Source organism: Plecotus auritus, assembly GCF_963455305.1.
Source record: "Plecotus auritus genome assembly, chromosome: 4".
NCBI classification, from domain to species: domain Eukaryota; kingdom Metazoa; phylum Chordata; class Mammalia; order Chiroptera; family Vespertilionidae; genus Plecotus; species Plecotus auritus.
The window spans coordinates 60002184-60018793 of NC_137775.1; the positions used below are offsets into that span (position 1 = coordinate 60002184).

A 16610-nucleotide genomic window follows, 5' to 3' on the forward strand; every position below is an offset into this window, starting at 1 on the left:
ATGATTTTTTTTTTTTCACCAACTCAACTCACATAAAAGAACGTACACTTGGGTTGAATTTCAGCTGTTTTGGACACAATTTACAAACCATTTTATCATAAGCTGATCAAATATTCCTTTGCATACTAACCAAGGATTTAACTCCCCGTTCATAAAAATAATAACATAAAATAAATTTGAACTCTGGCAAAATCAGTAACTTGGGTGTGTAATGACAGAGAGAATGTGTTCCCTCGAAACTGCCAGGAAGAGCAGACCAGAGATTAGGCCTGTAGTTCCTGAATTTCATGGTTCATTCATCTACAGATTACTAAAATCCCTTGGAAATAAGGGCCTGGCCCTGGCTAGTGTTGCTCAGTGGGTAGAGCATCATCCTGTGCCAAAGGTTCATGGGTTTGATTACCGGTCAGGACACATACCCAGGATTCGGGTTCTGTCCCTGGTCAGGGCTCAAGCATGAGGCAACGGATCGATGTTTCTCTCTCTCTCCCTCCCTCTTCCTCTCTCTCTAGAATCAATGAAAAATATATGGTTGGGGATTAACAAAAAAATAATAATAAATAAGGGCCTGAACTAATGCCCTTTTATAACCAACCATTCAGGAAATAGGTATAAAGTGCCCCAGGGCAGCCAGTGGACTCTCTCTGTCTGCTGAGGCTGCCATGATGGCCAGAGTGAGTGAACAGCCTTGGTCCTAATGAAAATAATAAGAACCTTCTTTTTAAAAGTATTCTTAGAAAATATTCATTTTAAGGAATCTATTTAAAATTACTACTCAGAGAATTTGCCAAAAATAATATGCCTAAGGCCCTATGAAGAAAGCTGAATTTTGTCAAGGGGAAAAAAGACTCTCACTTGAAAAAGACGAGAATTGCTTGTCCTAAAAACACACAGAGACTGTATAGCATAAAGTGATGTGCCTTTCAAATGCAAGATCATTGACGTACAACCAGTGGTCGGCAAACTCATTAGTCAACAGAGCCAAAAAACAACAGTACAACGATTGAAATTTCTTTTGAGAGCCAAATTTTTTAACTTAAACTTCTTCTAATGCCACTTCTTCAAAATAGACTTGCCCAGGCCGTGGTATTTTGAGGAAGAGCCACACTCCAGGGGCATGTGGCTCTCGAGCCGCAGTTTGCCGACCATGGCGTACAACTGTTGAGCTGTCTCCCCTATGCATGCATGAAAAGTCCATGGTTAGAACACTAGCTAAATAAAAACTTGAGATCTTAAAAGGTCTCAGCTTCCCTATTTTTAAACTAGATTTATTTCCTAGGATGAAGTATTTCTTTCATTTTAAACTATACACACATCAGTTGATATTTTTCAAAGCAGTAAAATAGTTGACAGTTTTGTTTATAAAGCTTGTAATTCTTTAAAAAACAAAACAAACAAACAAAAAACTAAAGTTTCTTAGACCCAAGAGAAAGCAATATAAACACTGAGGGCATGAACTGAATGGGTCCATCTCAGAGTAGTCCTAACTGTTGTAAATTTTTGTCTCTAACTCGATTTGAAATGTTCCTGTCCGCCTCTGTATATGCAGTTTCACATTTAATTTGCAACCAGCACCACATTAGATTCTCCTTGGAGTAGGACCCTGAGAATAACTCCACTGAAAAAATCACATTATTTATAGTACTAGCTTGAAGTTTTAAAGAGTGTCTAATTCTTAAGAAGGCTAGAAGGAAAAAAAATTATTTTCCACAAACCAAACTTACCACCATGTAAAGAAGAATATATACGTGGCATGGAAATACCCATCAACTATCTTTACCTAAACGGTTTTAAATGCAGGAAAATCTCCTGATTTTGAAAAAGTAAATGTATAAAAACATTGAAATGCTATTAATTGAGTTCGTGTCCAGGCATAATCTGCGAGGTGATCTTGCTACAGTAATCGGAACTGGTTTTCTCTGCGATTTGGATCGTCCATGGCCTGGCTTCGGGTTCCTGTTACCCATAGGTGCAGTCGGCGTCCTGGCCGTGGATCCAGAGGCAGATCTGGGCGTACTTGAGCGGAGTGATGCGCACCGCCACGTTGTAGTCCTTCTGCACGCCGTGGACGTCCACCCACTGGTGGCCGGAATAGACCGCGATGATTTTGCGCTTCCAGTTCTTGTCTGGCTCCCTGAGACGCAGGTAGACCCCGGAGCCAGTGGAGCCCGGCTCGGCATCGCAGTACTGATAGAGGAGATCGTTGGACTCTTCGGACACGCTGCAAAACCGGTAGACCAGCTGATCTGCTCTGTCCCGATCAAAGCCTGAGAAGTGGATCATGCCCCCGGGCAGCTTCCGGATGGCCGGACTGACTCCCAGTTCCATGTGTTTCTTTTTGTGAGCGCGTTTCAGCTCCAGAAGAGCGTAGTCGTAGTCCAAGGCGGCGGCGCCTCCCCCGCCCAGGGCCCAGCCTTGGGGGATGTGGGTGTTCCTGACCCGGGTCCACTGGAAGGAGGGCCTGCCCGCGGCGCCCCTCGGACCCCCAGCGGCGTTCTCCCTGCTCCTTCCAGCCGTGGCTCTCCCCTGCAGACGCCCTTTGCTGCCCTCTCCGCGGTCATCACCACTCGCTGCTCGCCTGCTCCTCTTGGAAGCCCTGCGTTTCTTGCCACCTCCTCTATTTCTCATCTTGAGCAGCCCCACCCTCAGCTTCTTACTCCCTTTCACGTAGTCCTTCCCGTCGTGAACACAGTGCGCAGCGGTCAGAACGTGCTTGGGGGACACGAGGACGCCGCTGCAGCCCGTGGACAGCTTCACGGCCGTATTGAAGGGGAAACTGGTTAGGAATCTTTTGTCCAAGATGCTGAACCTGCTGTCTGTGCCGTACACTTGCCTCTTTCTCCTCACCGGTGCTCCTCCTGTGGTGGTATTGTGAGTGGGCTCCAGGACCAGGCCTTGCACTCTCACTCTGGTCAAGGTCCGGGTGCCGTTCTCAAACACAGTCTGGTAGGAGAGAGAATCTTCCAGGTCCGAGAGGCTGGGCGCCGGGAGTTCTTTCTGGCACTCAATGCCACACACTTTCCTTAACACCATCTTGGCATCCGCCTCAAAGGTGGGGCTCGTGAGATGGAAAGTCCTTTCACTGACAACCCGGGGTACTTTTCTCAAATGCCACATAACATCCTGTTCCATCTCTGATCCATCACTGAGGGCCCACCCAAGGGTGAAAGGTATCAACCACAATAGCGTCTTTTCCATTTTGTTCTTTTCTTTTGTCCTTAGAAAAATAGAAAGAGAAAAGGGGAGCTTTACAACATTTTCTTTTTAAATGTTACTTATCCGTGTCATTTAGGCCTTGGGTCCAATCTTCACCATAAACAGGAGTCCTTATTTTCCCTATACTTAGGTTTTATTGTGATTAAACACCCTGTTCATACAGATTTCCAAAATCAGTAGGTTGTTTTTCCCCCAATCTTTCCGCCACCAGCCCTAACTCTCCCCCTCCCGCAGCCTGCCATCTCCACCTCTACCTCCCCAGGCAGCCCAGTGAGTGGGAGAGTAGGAAGGGGTAGCTAAGTGGGGGGGTCTTTACTGCCCAAGCCACACTCTCCTCCTTCCCAGGTATCCTGCAACCTTATTTCCAGATGACTTAGACAGACGGGTATCAGGAGATGACCCGCACTTCCCCTGCACTTGGCACCTTAAACGCAAAAATCATAAGATTCCTCATCTCTAGAGTGTAAATCCTCACACAGAGCTCAAAAAAGCGTTCATTAGAATACAGTGGATTTCCCAGAACCATGGTTTGCGGACCAAGCTGATTGATGATGTAATTGAAATCACCAGATACTATTCTAAAAGCAGTAGAGGCTTATGAAATAAATAAATGGGGTCATCTGCTGTTGACCTGCTTTGATTTTTACAAGCAGAACCCCTGATCATAAAAAGTATGCACAGATCATTTTATGCTAAAGTTAGAAAAATGTACTCTGTATTTTTTTTTTTCTTTAACAAAGTTGTGCCTGGAACTACCATCTAAGGCAAAGCAACATACAAACATGTGTCATAGTGGGCTTTTCCTCTGTGTTAAAATTAGTTACAAGAATTTATGGAACACAGGCTACGACTCTGAATTGGCTACTTGGGGGAGCAGGATAGGGATTAAGTATAGTCCTGTTCATCATGGGTCTCCTCCTCCAAGTGCAGTGGTCCTGTGTTAGTAATTTTAGAGTTGTGAGTGCTGATCGATCATATATTACCTCTTCTTGTATTTACCTCTTCTTGCCCTCCTTTCCTGCCTCTCTAGGCTCACAGGTATGTAAATCTCTGTAGTGGAACTGATGTTTGTCAGCTGTTGCTTCCTGAGGGGGGGGGGGGGGGGCAGTGGTGGCACGTTTTGGAGCAGCAATTTTGAAATTTGTAAGCTATGCTCCACATCATTTTTAACTAACAACTAAAATATCCAGACTTAGCAAATGATTTGCATTTAGTATAGAGCAGAAGCAAATTCAAAGTTACATTACTCCTACAACACTTGGACTCCCAATGCTTTCTGCTAATTTTTTTTGTGTGTCTGTGAGGAAAACAAAGTAATGAAGAACGTTAGGAATGTTCCTTAACCCAGAGTACACCCATAGGATCCTGTGCACCGGCATGAAAACCACAAGTTATCTCTGAGGCAGAGTCAAATACGACATGGCTTGATACAAAAGAGTTCATTTTGCCATATAGGAGTACAGAATTTTATTAATAAATAACATTCTTTGATAAAACATTTACTACATAACCTCTCCATTGTTTAAACATGATATATTCACCAACATATGACACAATTAATTTGAATCACCATACATTGGAACATATTAAACAAATTTATAATAATCTTTACCATGACTTGGCATCAGCATGATTATATATAAGTTTTGCAAGTTCCATTTTTTGTATCTGCTCACACTTGAATGCTGAGTAATGGAGATTCAGTTAATTTTAGACTGTATTGTTTAAGTACCTTGTAACTAACCTTGTAACTTGTTTTATTTGGGGAAATAATGGATATTGTCCAAAAATCCACAAAGAATATACGTTGGAAAAGAATCTATAATCATGGGACAATATTGTCTAATCATTACCATGGCAAATTTGACTTTATCAGAGCAGTATTTATATTGATAATGATTTTGTTGAGCCACTTAGTATTTTCTTTTGTTATCTTCTATGCAATCTGCACAATGAATAGTTCATCAATTTTATTTAATTGGGTTGGAGTAATTCGGTAATTCCACTAAGACCTTGAAATCCTGTGCTTAACTGGATCGTTTCCACAATGAAAAATTATGTCTTTGCAAAAAAAAAAGCTAAAATCAGTTATTTGCTGCCTCTCAGCTTTCAACAGACTAAAATAGATTATGATTAAAAAGAGGTATGTATTTTATCTACCTGATTCTCAGCAAAATTTCAATCAAAGGAGCTTTTCAATCTGGAAAACAAGTTTTAAAAATTATTTTTTTTTCTCCAAGGCTGGTTTTGTTCAGCGGTTAATGTGTTGGCCTGCAGACCAAAGGGTCTCAGGTTCAATTCCCAATCAAGGGAATGTACCTCAGTTGCAGATTCAATCCTCAGCCCCACTAGGGAGCATACAGGAGGCAACCAATCAATGTGTCTCTCTCATGTTGATGTTTCTACACACACACCCCACCCCCCGCCTACTCCCTCCCTTCCACCTAATCCTCACCCAAGGAAAAAATATTCTTGGGTGAGGATTAAAAATTTTTTTTGATTTTTTCATTTAGCCCTTTATGATAATAGCTGTCTATTGTATACTTAATATGTGATTGCATCAAAGACTGAAAGTCAGTCATATGTCCTCATTGAGAAATACATAGAATCACTTTGTACATATAAACACTTGATACTAATGTTCTGTGGAGTAATAATGTGGAATGTCATTCCTAGGCAAACAGAGATGTCCCAAACCATGGTGCTGTGGTACTATTTCTCCAGTTAGTTTTTGTTTTCAGAATGATTTAATTTAGTCTTGCAACTTTTTATCTACTTAGGGATTAGAAAGGAAGAATGTAACTATTAAATAACTGACAAGATGATATTCTACGATGCAAATCATTGAACTAGAATATGAACAAAAATATAGAAGTTTCCCTACTCTTTATGAAATGAAACATGTGCTCTGTGTCATAACTCTGTAGGCAGACTTTTAAGAAAGCCCCATGTAATCGTTTTATGTACCAACTTGACTAGGCCACAGGGTGCCAGGTACTTGGTTGCACATTACCCTGGGTGTGCCTGTGAGGGTGTTTCTGGATGAGATTGACATTTCAATTAGTAGAATGGGCAAAGCAGTTTTATCTCCTCAATGTGGGTGGGCCTCACCCAATCAGTTGAAGGTCTGAAAGAATGAAAAGACTGATTTTCCTGTGAGTAAGGGGAAACACTTCCTACCTAACTGCTTTGAGCTGAGGCATTGATTTTATTCCTGACTTGGGACTCAGAATGAAACATGAACAACTCAAAAGAATGTTATTAATTTGTTAATGAAATTCTGTATTGGTGTCTGGCAAGCTATAAACCCTGTCATATTAAAGGATGCTGAGCTTGTACTCCCCAGAGTAGCTGAGTCAGCATCACCCAGGAATGTGTTAAAAGTGATAATTTCAGGGCCCAACCACCTACTGTCCAAAACTCTCCAGGAGGGGGGCAGGTTCCCAGCTATCTATGTTTTAACCAGCCTTCCAGGCAATTCTGATACTCAATACAGTTTAAAAGTCACAGTAAACCAAGGCCCTAGTATAGTCGCTTGAGCCACACCCTGGAAGGCAGTCTTTCCAGGGATGATTGCTTAACCAGGTTTCAAATGATATCTGCTCCATGTTTGTGTACAAAATAAATTTATTCTGAAGTTTGCTCTTTTGCTATTTTAGCAACTGCTAACAGTGAATGGTTCAGTGATTTAATAAGAAAAAAAGTAACTTACCTTTATATAAGTGACTTAATAAGAGATCTGAAAAGATTCAAATTCAGTAGGCTGGTATGAGATGCCTCCAACATCTGATGCCACAGATCGTTCAGTGGCACGAGTTGCCCAGCCCTGTCTGGTGCCCTTGGAGCGAGCTCCACAAAAATAAAAGCCATGCCCGCATCTATCCTTGGGCATGGCAAGGGCACAGCCTTGTAACATGACCTCAGAATCACAGTAATAAGAGGAGATGGATTTAGTTAGCTTAATTTGGCCTGTAATTTAAAATTGGACAAATGTTTATGGATGCTTTCTTTTGGAAAATCTAAGTTTGCCTGGCGGTAAAATGTCAATGTAATGTAAATGACAGCTCTCACTGATAGAGCAACCCATAGTTCAATGGCTCCATCTACAAATGCCCAACATTCAAAAAGCACTAACTCATTGACCTAACGAGATGCAGTCCCCATTGCTGGGGCATCTATATTTTGAAATCTATAACATTCCTTGTCTTTCCTCGTCTTCCTCCTTTTGTCCAATATTCCATTATAATTGTGACCTTAACTGTCACTTTCTAGATGGCTTGGAGTTGAGGCTGCATTTTGGTTCATGAAAGTGAGGTTGCAGTCATTGCTCTCCACCATGAGTCCTGTACACACCGTTGATTGTGGGTTGGACCATAGACACAAATGGAGTAGATGGGAATTAGGAAGGAAGCAAGAATACCAGGGTATGCAGATGAACTTGTACTGATAGAGCAAATACTACTGCACATTTGTATCTGATCATTATTAACAGAAATGACCACATATAACTACAAAAGATGACTTACTACTTTTTTTGTTTGTTTGCGATGCTCTCAGAAAGTGGCTGTGATAGTATGCAGAATATTTGGTCTGCACGTATAACCAGCATAGTGGTTACACATGCAGACCAAGGAGTGAGAAGACTTAGGTTAAGTCTCATCTTTACCACTTATGAGGATATGGATTTGGGAAGTTCATTAAGTTCCATCCTCACCTGAAAAGTAGGGATAATAATGATCTCTACCTCATATCATAACTGTGGGTATTAAATGAGATGATATATGCTCTCACCAATGAGCCAAAAGCATGATAAGCATCAATAACAGGTTCTTTCATCATTATTTTTCTACCTTCATGGGTGAATTAATATTACTCTAAACTGGTACAGCCACTATGGAAAACAGTATGGCAGTTCCTCAAAAAATTAAAAATAGAGTTACCATAAGACCCAGCGATCCCTCTTCTGGGTATCTACACAAAAAACTCAAAAACATTTATTCTCAAAGATATGTTCACCCTATGCTCACTGCAGTATGATTTACAGTGGCCAAGACATGGAGACAACCCAAGTGTCCTTCGCTAGAGCATTGGGTAAAGAAGATGTGGTACAGATAGACAATGGAATACTACCCAGCCATGAGAAACGATGAAATCCTGCCATTTGTGACAACATGGATGGACCTTGAGAACATTATGCTAAGTGAAGTAAGTCAGAAAAAGCTCAGAACCATGTGATTTCACTCGTATGTGGAATATAAAACTGAAACTCATAGATGCAGACAACATGTGGTGGCTACTAGAGGGAAGGGGGCCGGAGGATAGTAAAGGGTAAAGGAAACTACATATATGGTGATAGAAGATGACATGACTTTGGGTGGTGGGCACACAACGCACTAATGTATCATAGAAATGTATACTTGAACCTGGTCAGTGTGGCTCAGTGGTTGAGCATCGGCCCATGAACCAAAAGGTCACAGGATTGATTCCAGGTCAGGGCACATGCCTGGGTTTCGGGCTCAATCCCCAGGAGGGGACGTGCAGGAGGCAGCCCATTGATGTTTCTCTCTCCTCAATGTTTCTACCTCTCTATCCCTCTCCTTTCTTCTCTCTAAAATCAATAAAACATACTTTTTTTTTTAAGGAAATGTACACTTGAAACCTATAGATTCTATTAGCCAATGTCACCCCACTAAATTTAATTTTAAAAAATATCACTTTGAAATAACTTATTACATGAGCTAAAGTTACAGCACTTTTAGTTTTCTAAAAAGTCAATTTTACAGTCAAATATTTTTATTTTAGGATGGTTTCCAACACACTCTCAAACTCCCTTTATTGTCCGTTGTGTTTTGTTCTGTTCAAGGACAGCTTCACTTTAGAGACTTCCCAAATGAATTTTTTCCTAATTACTCCTTTCTACAAACATCTGTGTTTTTGTAATATATTTTTCTCATTACTGTTAAACTTAAATATGATTAAACATCATCCACTCACAGAACACTCAAACAGCATTTCCTGTGACTTATTTATAGCCTGGATCTACATAGGAATTCTGGAACTGAATCAGGCCCTCAGCCTAAAAAGAAACAGAGTCCATGTCAAAATAATAATTCTAAGGGAGTGACTTGCAGTGAAAGAAAAAATTAACTTTCTGAGGGAATCTATCTAAAATGTATAGAATATAAATGGCATGACATAATTATATTTATACTTTAGCTCAGGTAGGGCAGGTGGACTAATGAAAGGTGAGAAGGCTGCTCACTGTATTAAACATTTCACATGAATTGTTTTTCTTGTATATGAAAAATGAGGCTGTTGGCTTAACATCAAGGACTGGCACTGTTTGCGTTCCCTCACCAGGTGATACACTCACACTTACTCACACTTACTCAGGCCTTTCTTTTCACCTGTCCCTTGTAATGCATGGTGAGGTGGGTGTCCAAATTCATGTATATAAATAGTATGCCGTCACGGAACAGAATTTTGCCTTAATCTGTTAAACATCCAAGGGGGAAGTGCTGGCCAACACCAACTCCTACCTTATGTATATGTTAGGACATACCAAGGATTGCACAGACACTTTTTACAACTTGCCTGTCCTTTTCTTAACCATCCAAGATCTCAACCGCCTGTTCCCCTCACACACACACACACACACACACACACACACACACACACATCACTGCCTACATTTGTACACATGCATAATAAGTATGAAAACATGCTCCAGCCATCTCCTTCCTCACTTTCATACCCTACCTGCTCAATAAAGATTGACATACAACAGGTAGACGTTGTGACCTGGCCCCGATATTTCTAAATACCAACGGAGAGAAGTGCTGGCTTAGGCAAAAGCCCATAGCAGGAGACGAGGGGATGTTACTAATAAGACTAAACAGAGTAAAGCAAGCCTTAATGGGTCAGGTTTTGGAGAACACCTGTAAAAACTTTAAAAGTCACTTTCACAAATTGGGGGCAGGTGTAGAGAAGAAAATGTATTTTACGAAGTTCAGTTCCCACTGCAGACCCCCACTAATGGTAATTACTGGCTGGAGCATTGAATAGCGGGCAGCCTTTAAGTTACAACGTGTATGAAATGTCAGCCTTGAGAAAATAACAGTGTTAGTGATGTTAACAAATATGAAGAGTAACAACGGGGTGTTTCAATCATTAGGGAGGCAGTGGGCATAGGAGTCAAACCAATTTAAGTCTATACATGCTGCTTTTTAGCTGTGTGACTTTATGAAGGTTACTCAATCTCTCCAAACATTATTTCCCACATTTGTTAAATAGGGCGAATACCTTAAAGTATTTTTGTAAGGAACTAATATGCCCAGAGCATAACATACATTCAACAAATAGCAGCAACATATTATTATTAACATAAAACAATGGAAGTCCAAACATAGGTAGATATTTATAAGGGACTTCATACATTTCCCACTGCTGTGTCTCCCATTGTTTATGACAAGTAATGGCTGCCAAAGAGCCACATTCTAACTCCCAGAACCTGGAAATACGTTCCTTACATGGTGAAAGATTTGCAAAGGGGATTAAGGATTCTGAGATGTGATTAGTTTGGATTAACAGGTGAGCCCAATGTAATCACAGCGATCCTTATAAGAAGGTGGGCGGGAGCTATGAAGGTGGCGGCAGGGGTCAGAGTGGTGCAGGGTCACAGCCAAGGCATGTGGGGTGATTCTCTCTTTGAACTTTCAGAAGGAAAGCAACTCTGCTGACCTACTTTAGACTTCTGGCCTTCAGGAATGTAAGATAAGGTGTTGTTTAAGTCACTACGTCTTCAATAATCTTTTACAGCAGCAATAGGAAATCAATACACTTACAAAGGTAAGAATCTAGCTTTTTTAAAATTGTCTGCCCTGGGTGTTTAGAAAGAAAGAGGAAGTAGGGAGTGATATAAAGTGGAAAAATGTTTGGTTCAGCATCTTAAACATAAATGAAAATTTTCATTTTAAGGAAAAGTATACAGACATGCAATTTTAGAACTAAAAACAGATCACAGTAAAATTTTATGGTGGCATGAAGCAGTGTTGCGAGAGAGACAAGAATTGGAAAAGGGAAGATAGATTTGTTTGTTTATTCAACAAACAGGTACTGAAGACTATGCACCATTTCAAAGTCTCCTTATTTAATGTTCTTGTGATAGTTCTCCTTATTTAAGGTTCTTGTGATAGTTCTTCTATCAAGTTAGACTAGAACATTTCTAAGATCTCTTTCAGCTCTAACATCCTAGATCCGTGGTCGGCAAACTGCGGCTCGCGAGCCACATGCGGCTCTTTGCCCCCTTGAGTGTGGCTCTTCCACAAAATACCACAGCCTGGGCGAGTCTATTTTGAAGAAGTGGCATTAGAAGTTTAAGTTTAAAAAATTTAGCTCTCAAAAGAAATTTCAATCGTTGTACTGTTGATATTTGGCTCTGTTGACTAATGAGTTTGCCGACCACTGTCCTAGATTAACCCACAGATGATGCCAGGCCAGCATGGCTCGGTGGTTGAACATCAACCTATGCACTAGGAGGTCACGGTTCCATTCCTGGCCAGGGCACATGTTCAGGTTGTGGGTTCCATCCCCAGTGGGGTGTGCAGGAGCCAGCCGATCAATGATTCTCTCTCATCGTTAATGTTTCTGTCTCTCCCTCTCCCTTCTTCTATGAAATCAATAAAAATAGATATTTTTTAAGAATTTAAGCCACAAATGAGAAAACACAAGTAACTTATTCACCCATGATCCTCAAGAAGCTTCAATTCCTAATCCTCCAGGATGGGAACTTGCCTGCTATATACATTGCTACCACTAGATGGCAAAGTTAGCCTGGTGATAGCAAATCTAAGGCCCTGCATTTAAATTGTTTACATTTCTGAGCTGTGATAATAGAATTTATTTGAAAAGCATGTGGAATTCAGCAGGGGGAGAACTAACTGACTAATACACAAAATGGTTGTCACATATGGAATGTATCACATTTAGAAAACCCATCCACAGCCACAGAGCCCATCCTGATGAACTGAGAGCTGATAATGCTGTCTACAGCCAGACAATTTTCTGGCAGGTGGTTTTTCGAAAACCGTTGTAGTGCCAGCACACTTCCACTATGACACTTCCACTATGACCTACACCATTGCTAAATAGTCCCCCCCAATGTGCTGCAATTCATTTCAACATGAAGGAAAATCTTCACGCTGCCAAATATTTCACATATGTTTATCAAATACTTTATAATCCATTCCCAAAGGATATGCTCTCTGCTGATCCTATGCTGAAGGCAAGAAAGTTCATTGACAATGTGCCAATTTCTATTCAAAATATCATACCATAGCATGATTTTCAACTTTGGTTTCAGGAACGGAGACAAAGTAATGTCTGCTTTAAGAGTTTGGCAGCACATGAGGGAAAGGAAGATGGTAACCTTACACAGTTGATTATTTTACAGTAACACACATCTTCTGTTTCTCATCACAATAAAAAAAATCCTCCCTTTTTTTCAGCTATTTTTCCAGGGCATGTACATTTCAATTTATGCAATGGATATGCTGTGTGTAAATCAAACTTGGGGTGAATGGCAGTAAGGGAACCCGGAGGGAACCCTCTGCTGGCTCTCTCATGCATTGAGATGGGAAGTGCATAGCATATGGCCCCGGACTTATTTTTATATCTTGCAAGTTGATCTTTGAAAGCAAAGAATGTCTGTCAGTGTATTAGGTTTGCTACTTGTCAGGCTTTAAAGCAGCTTTTGATCACAATTTTTTTTTATTTTTTTTGCTAATCATACATCAGTTTAACATATTTGAAACTTTTGAAGAAATTTTTAGTTAAGCAACGTTATAAAATAACTTTTGTTCCACTAATCTGACTTCACTGTTTTCTAATCTCTCATCTCAGATTTCTCATCAGCAATTAAATCAGTGCTAAGTGAGGAAGCTTCAACCTCCAAAATTCTGAATCTGATCCTGCTGTTAAAATGCAATATGCTTGAGCATTGGGCAGAGAAAGATAAATAATTTACTCAATAGGGAAAATTAACTCACATTAGCAACGGTTTGTTTTAACATATAATGATACATACTATGTGCCAAGCACATAGGCTAAACAGTCTCACATTTAAAAACATGAAAACATTTCTTTTAAGCCCTTGGGTTTCTGGGCTGTCTGGAAGAAAATTTTGGTGAGTTCAATCCCTTCTCACACTAAAGGAGCTCCTCTAATATTTCCTTAAAAAATAAAATTCCAAATGATGCTTGGCCACTACTTTCAAGCCTAGATGTCTTATTTGGCTGGGATTTGAACATTCTTTCTACAAATTATAAAACAGATTCTAAGCATAATTCTCCAAGTAGCAAAATGTGACTTTTATAATCCTCTCTAGAGGCAAATGTACTTGGGATAAAATGAGAATTCCAGAAGTCAGTAGAATTCATAAAAAGGAGGAGGGGGCACCTAGATAGGACATGCAGCTTCATTTCAAACCAATGACAATGTAAAAAGGGCAAGAATATTTCTACAACTTTCAAAACTTTTTATTATAGAAAATGTCCAAGCTACACACAAGTGGAGTAAGAAGTATATCCCTGTGTGCCCATCAACAGTTATCAATATTTCGCCAATCTTGTTTCATCTATCCCCCCCCCCCGCTTTTTTTTTTTTTTTTTTTGGCTAGAGTATTTTACAGCAAGTCTAACACTTTCTATTTCTTTTCACCTTCTTATTTTAGAAAGGTTTTCCATTGCTCCTTTTGCAGTCAAGTTGAAGAGAGAGATTGATTGATCCTAGCTTTCACAGTAACCCTGCCAAAGAGGTTTTCAAGAGTAGACTTTATGAGAATGTGTTTTACACCTTTTGCAATAGCATCTGCTAATAATCATAAAAATAAAGATGTTCCTCTCTGTTACTGCCTAAGTAGAAAGAATTCCATTTATATTCCAATGCAAACACTGTGCTGTTAATATTAAACTGTGCAGAGGCAGGCACACACAGTTGCCTATTGGAAGAGAAGTTCATTTCTTTGAGGACAAAATGCTAACTTGATCCCATCGTTAGAGTCCGTCAAAAAAGCTCTCCTTGGATGAGTACTACCTTTTTAAGGAAAACTTCCAGCTTCTAGCTAGGGTCTCGCCCGCGGTTGGTTGGGGGGCGGGGGCGGGGGTTCCATCCTTACCTGTGAAGCTTATTCAGTCCCCAGGGCGCTGCCCAGTAGGAATCAAAAGAGCTCCTGCGAGGTGATCACCACGCTGCGGACGGAGGGAGGATGGGGGCGCTGCTGCCAGGAGCCTCGCTGACTGCCAGGGCCAGAGGCTGCCCTGCCACCGCTGGCCAGCACCTCCAGGAGCCAGCGGCAGAGACTGCTGAGGAGGCAGAGCCCAGCTGCTCACCGAGGGGAGATGGGAGGGGAAAGGGAGCGGTGACGCGGGGCGGACGTGGGGGTGGGGGGAGGCGAAGGGGGAAGGAGGTGGGCCAGAGGAGAGAGGGACGGAGAAGGAGCCGGGACACTTGCCCATTGAGGGTGGAGGGTGGGGAGGAGGGGTGCCGTGCCTTGCTATGAAATGCGGGGCAGGCAAAGAACCCTCCCACCTTGTTTTTGTCCCCAGAGTGCATGAATTAAGCATTAGGACACATTTATGAGTGGGCTTACAGGAGACATCCGACGCAGTGAGAGCGTGCATCCCTTGACTATCTCAGGAAGATGCCCTGCAGTGTGTCTGTGTTGGAAGTGGGGAGGCAGCGCCCAGAGTTAACTGAGTCTCATTCCTGCCCTCGGCTGGCTGCTTAGGCTCAGCCATCAGAACCAGGGTGTTTCCCAGCCCTATCCCAAGCCACTCTTTACCCGGACCTCGCCTCCCAGGACACACTGCCCACGGGGCAAGTCCGACTGGTGCCAGCTCCACGTGCGAAGTCACCTGTAGCCCAAGGTTCCCACAGGCGCCCACAGTGGACCAGGAGCCCGAGACCGCCTCGCCCGCCGGCTGAGCTACTGGTGACCCTGTGAGCATCCATACCGCCTGCAGGGGGAGCTCGTCGGTTTCCATCTGTCAGGAGGGTACTAGGCTTTTTTTTTTTTTTTTTTTTTTTTTACTTTTAGCGAATATCCTTTAAGATCCTTGCCCTCCCTGGTCCATCTGAATTCTTACCTCATTCATTCTCACTCTCGTCTATTCTCCTCTTTAGGAGAGGTGCTCCTTTGGGGTAGGGGCCGCGTGTGGAAGGGAACTTTATTGTTTCAGCATCTACTGAGCTGCTTCTGCTGGGGCAAGATGAAGAGCTACAACACTGAGCACAAACACTGGGTGCTGCCCCTCAAGTAAGTGCACACGTATTTATAACACAAGGTTTTAGCTCCTCTCATAGCACTTGGCTCATTAATGGGTTATTGCATTTCTCAAGTCCCTATATTTTTTTAATGAATTGCTATCAGAACATACATACAATTTTATTTCCTGTTTTTTTCACTTAGCATTTTCATTTATGCATTTACTATGTAATTTAAATCTATTAATAATTTTTATCTGGTAGAATATAATTAGTTCTGAAATGCTGTCTCCTCAATTAGATCGTAAGCTTTATACACATCTTTGAATTGCCACCCTCTACCACATGGTATGTCATGGGTGCTGGGTATGAGTTGAACTAAAAACTTTTTTCAGTTAAATGGAGTGGAGGTGGGGGGAGTCATAGAGAAAACCCAGAATCCAGAATGGGAAGTCACAATTGATACTAAATAGCTGTGCCCTGGGCCTCAATGTCTTCACCTGTAAATTAAGAAGGCCGAGCTGGAGAAATTCTACAGCCTGTACTTCTCAAACATTTTTGGGATTCTAACACTGCATAAATCCAGAAGAATGTAATGTGGACCCGTCATGGACATCACATAAGGCTGACTTCAAGTCACATTTCCCAGGCCCCCTTCCTGAGTGAGTCTTTTACCCCAAGCCCCCTTTCCCCTAGTTTTATTAACATATAACCCCGTGTAAGTTTACGATGTATAATGTGATGATTTCATACTTGGATATATTGCAAAATGTGAGTTAACACATCCTTTACCTCACATAATTACCATTTTGTTATTGTGAGAACATTAAAGCTCTACTCTCACAGCAATGTTCAAGTACACAATACAATATTGTTAACTACAGTCGCCATGCTGTGCATTAGGTTCAACTTAATCATCTTACAATTGAAAGTGTGTGCCTTTTGACCAACATTTCCACATTCCCCCCACTCTTCAGCCTCTGATAACCACCATTCTAGTCTCTGTTTTTAAGAAATTGGTGTTTTTAGATTTCACATAGGAGTTCATACATATGATCTTTCTCTGTCTGATTTATTTCACTTAGCACAATGCCCTCAAGATCCATCCATGTTGTTACAAATGGCAGGATTTC

General features: G+C 41.5%; 1 protein-coding gene across 1 annotated transcript; it reads right to left on the reverse strand.

The window, feature by feature from the left end:
• Window positions 1–16: 16 nt before the first annotated feature.
• On the reverse strand, window positions 17–14490 carry PRSS35 (serine protease 35). Its single transcript, XM_080664592.1, has 2 exons — window positions 14390–14490; window positions 17–3217 (listed from the first exon to the last, which is right to left on the reverse strand). Exon 2 carries the CDS (start codon window positions 3196–3198, stop codon window positions 1960–1962), a length of 1239 nt encoding a protein of 412 aa, XP_080520718.1. The 5' UTR covers window positions 3199–3217; window positions 14390–14490; the 3' UTR covers window positions 17–1959.
• Between the last annotated feature and the right edge of the window lie 2120 nt (window positions 14491–16610).

What these genes read in the sequence shown, in the direction of transcription:
- PRSS35 (XM_080664592.1), bottom strand. Translation starts at nt 3,198, where the DNA reads ATGGAAAAGACGCTATTGTGGTTGATACCTTTCACCCTTGGGTGGGCC.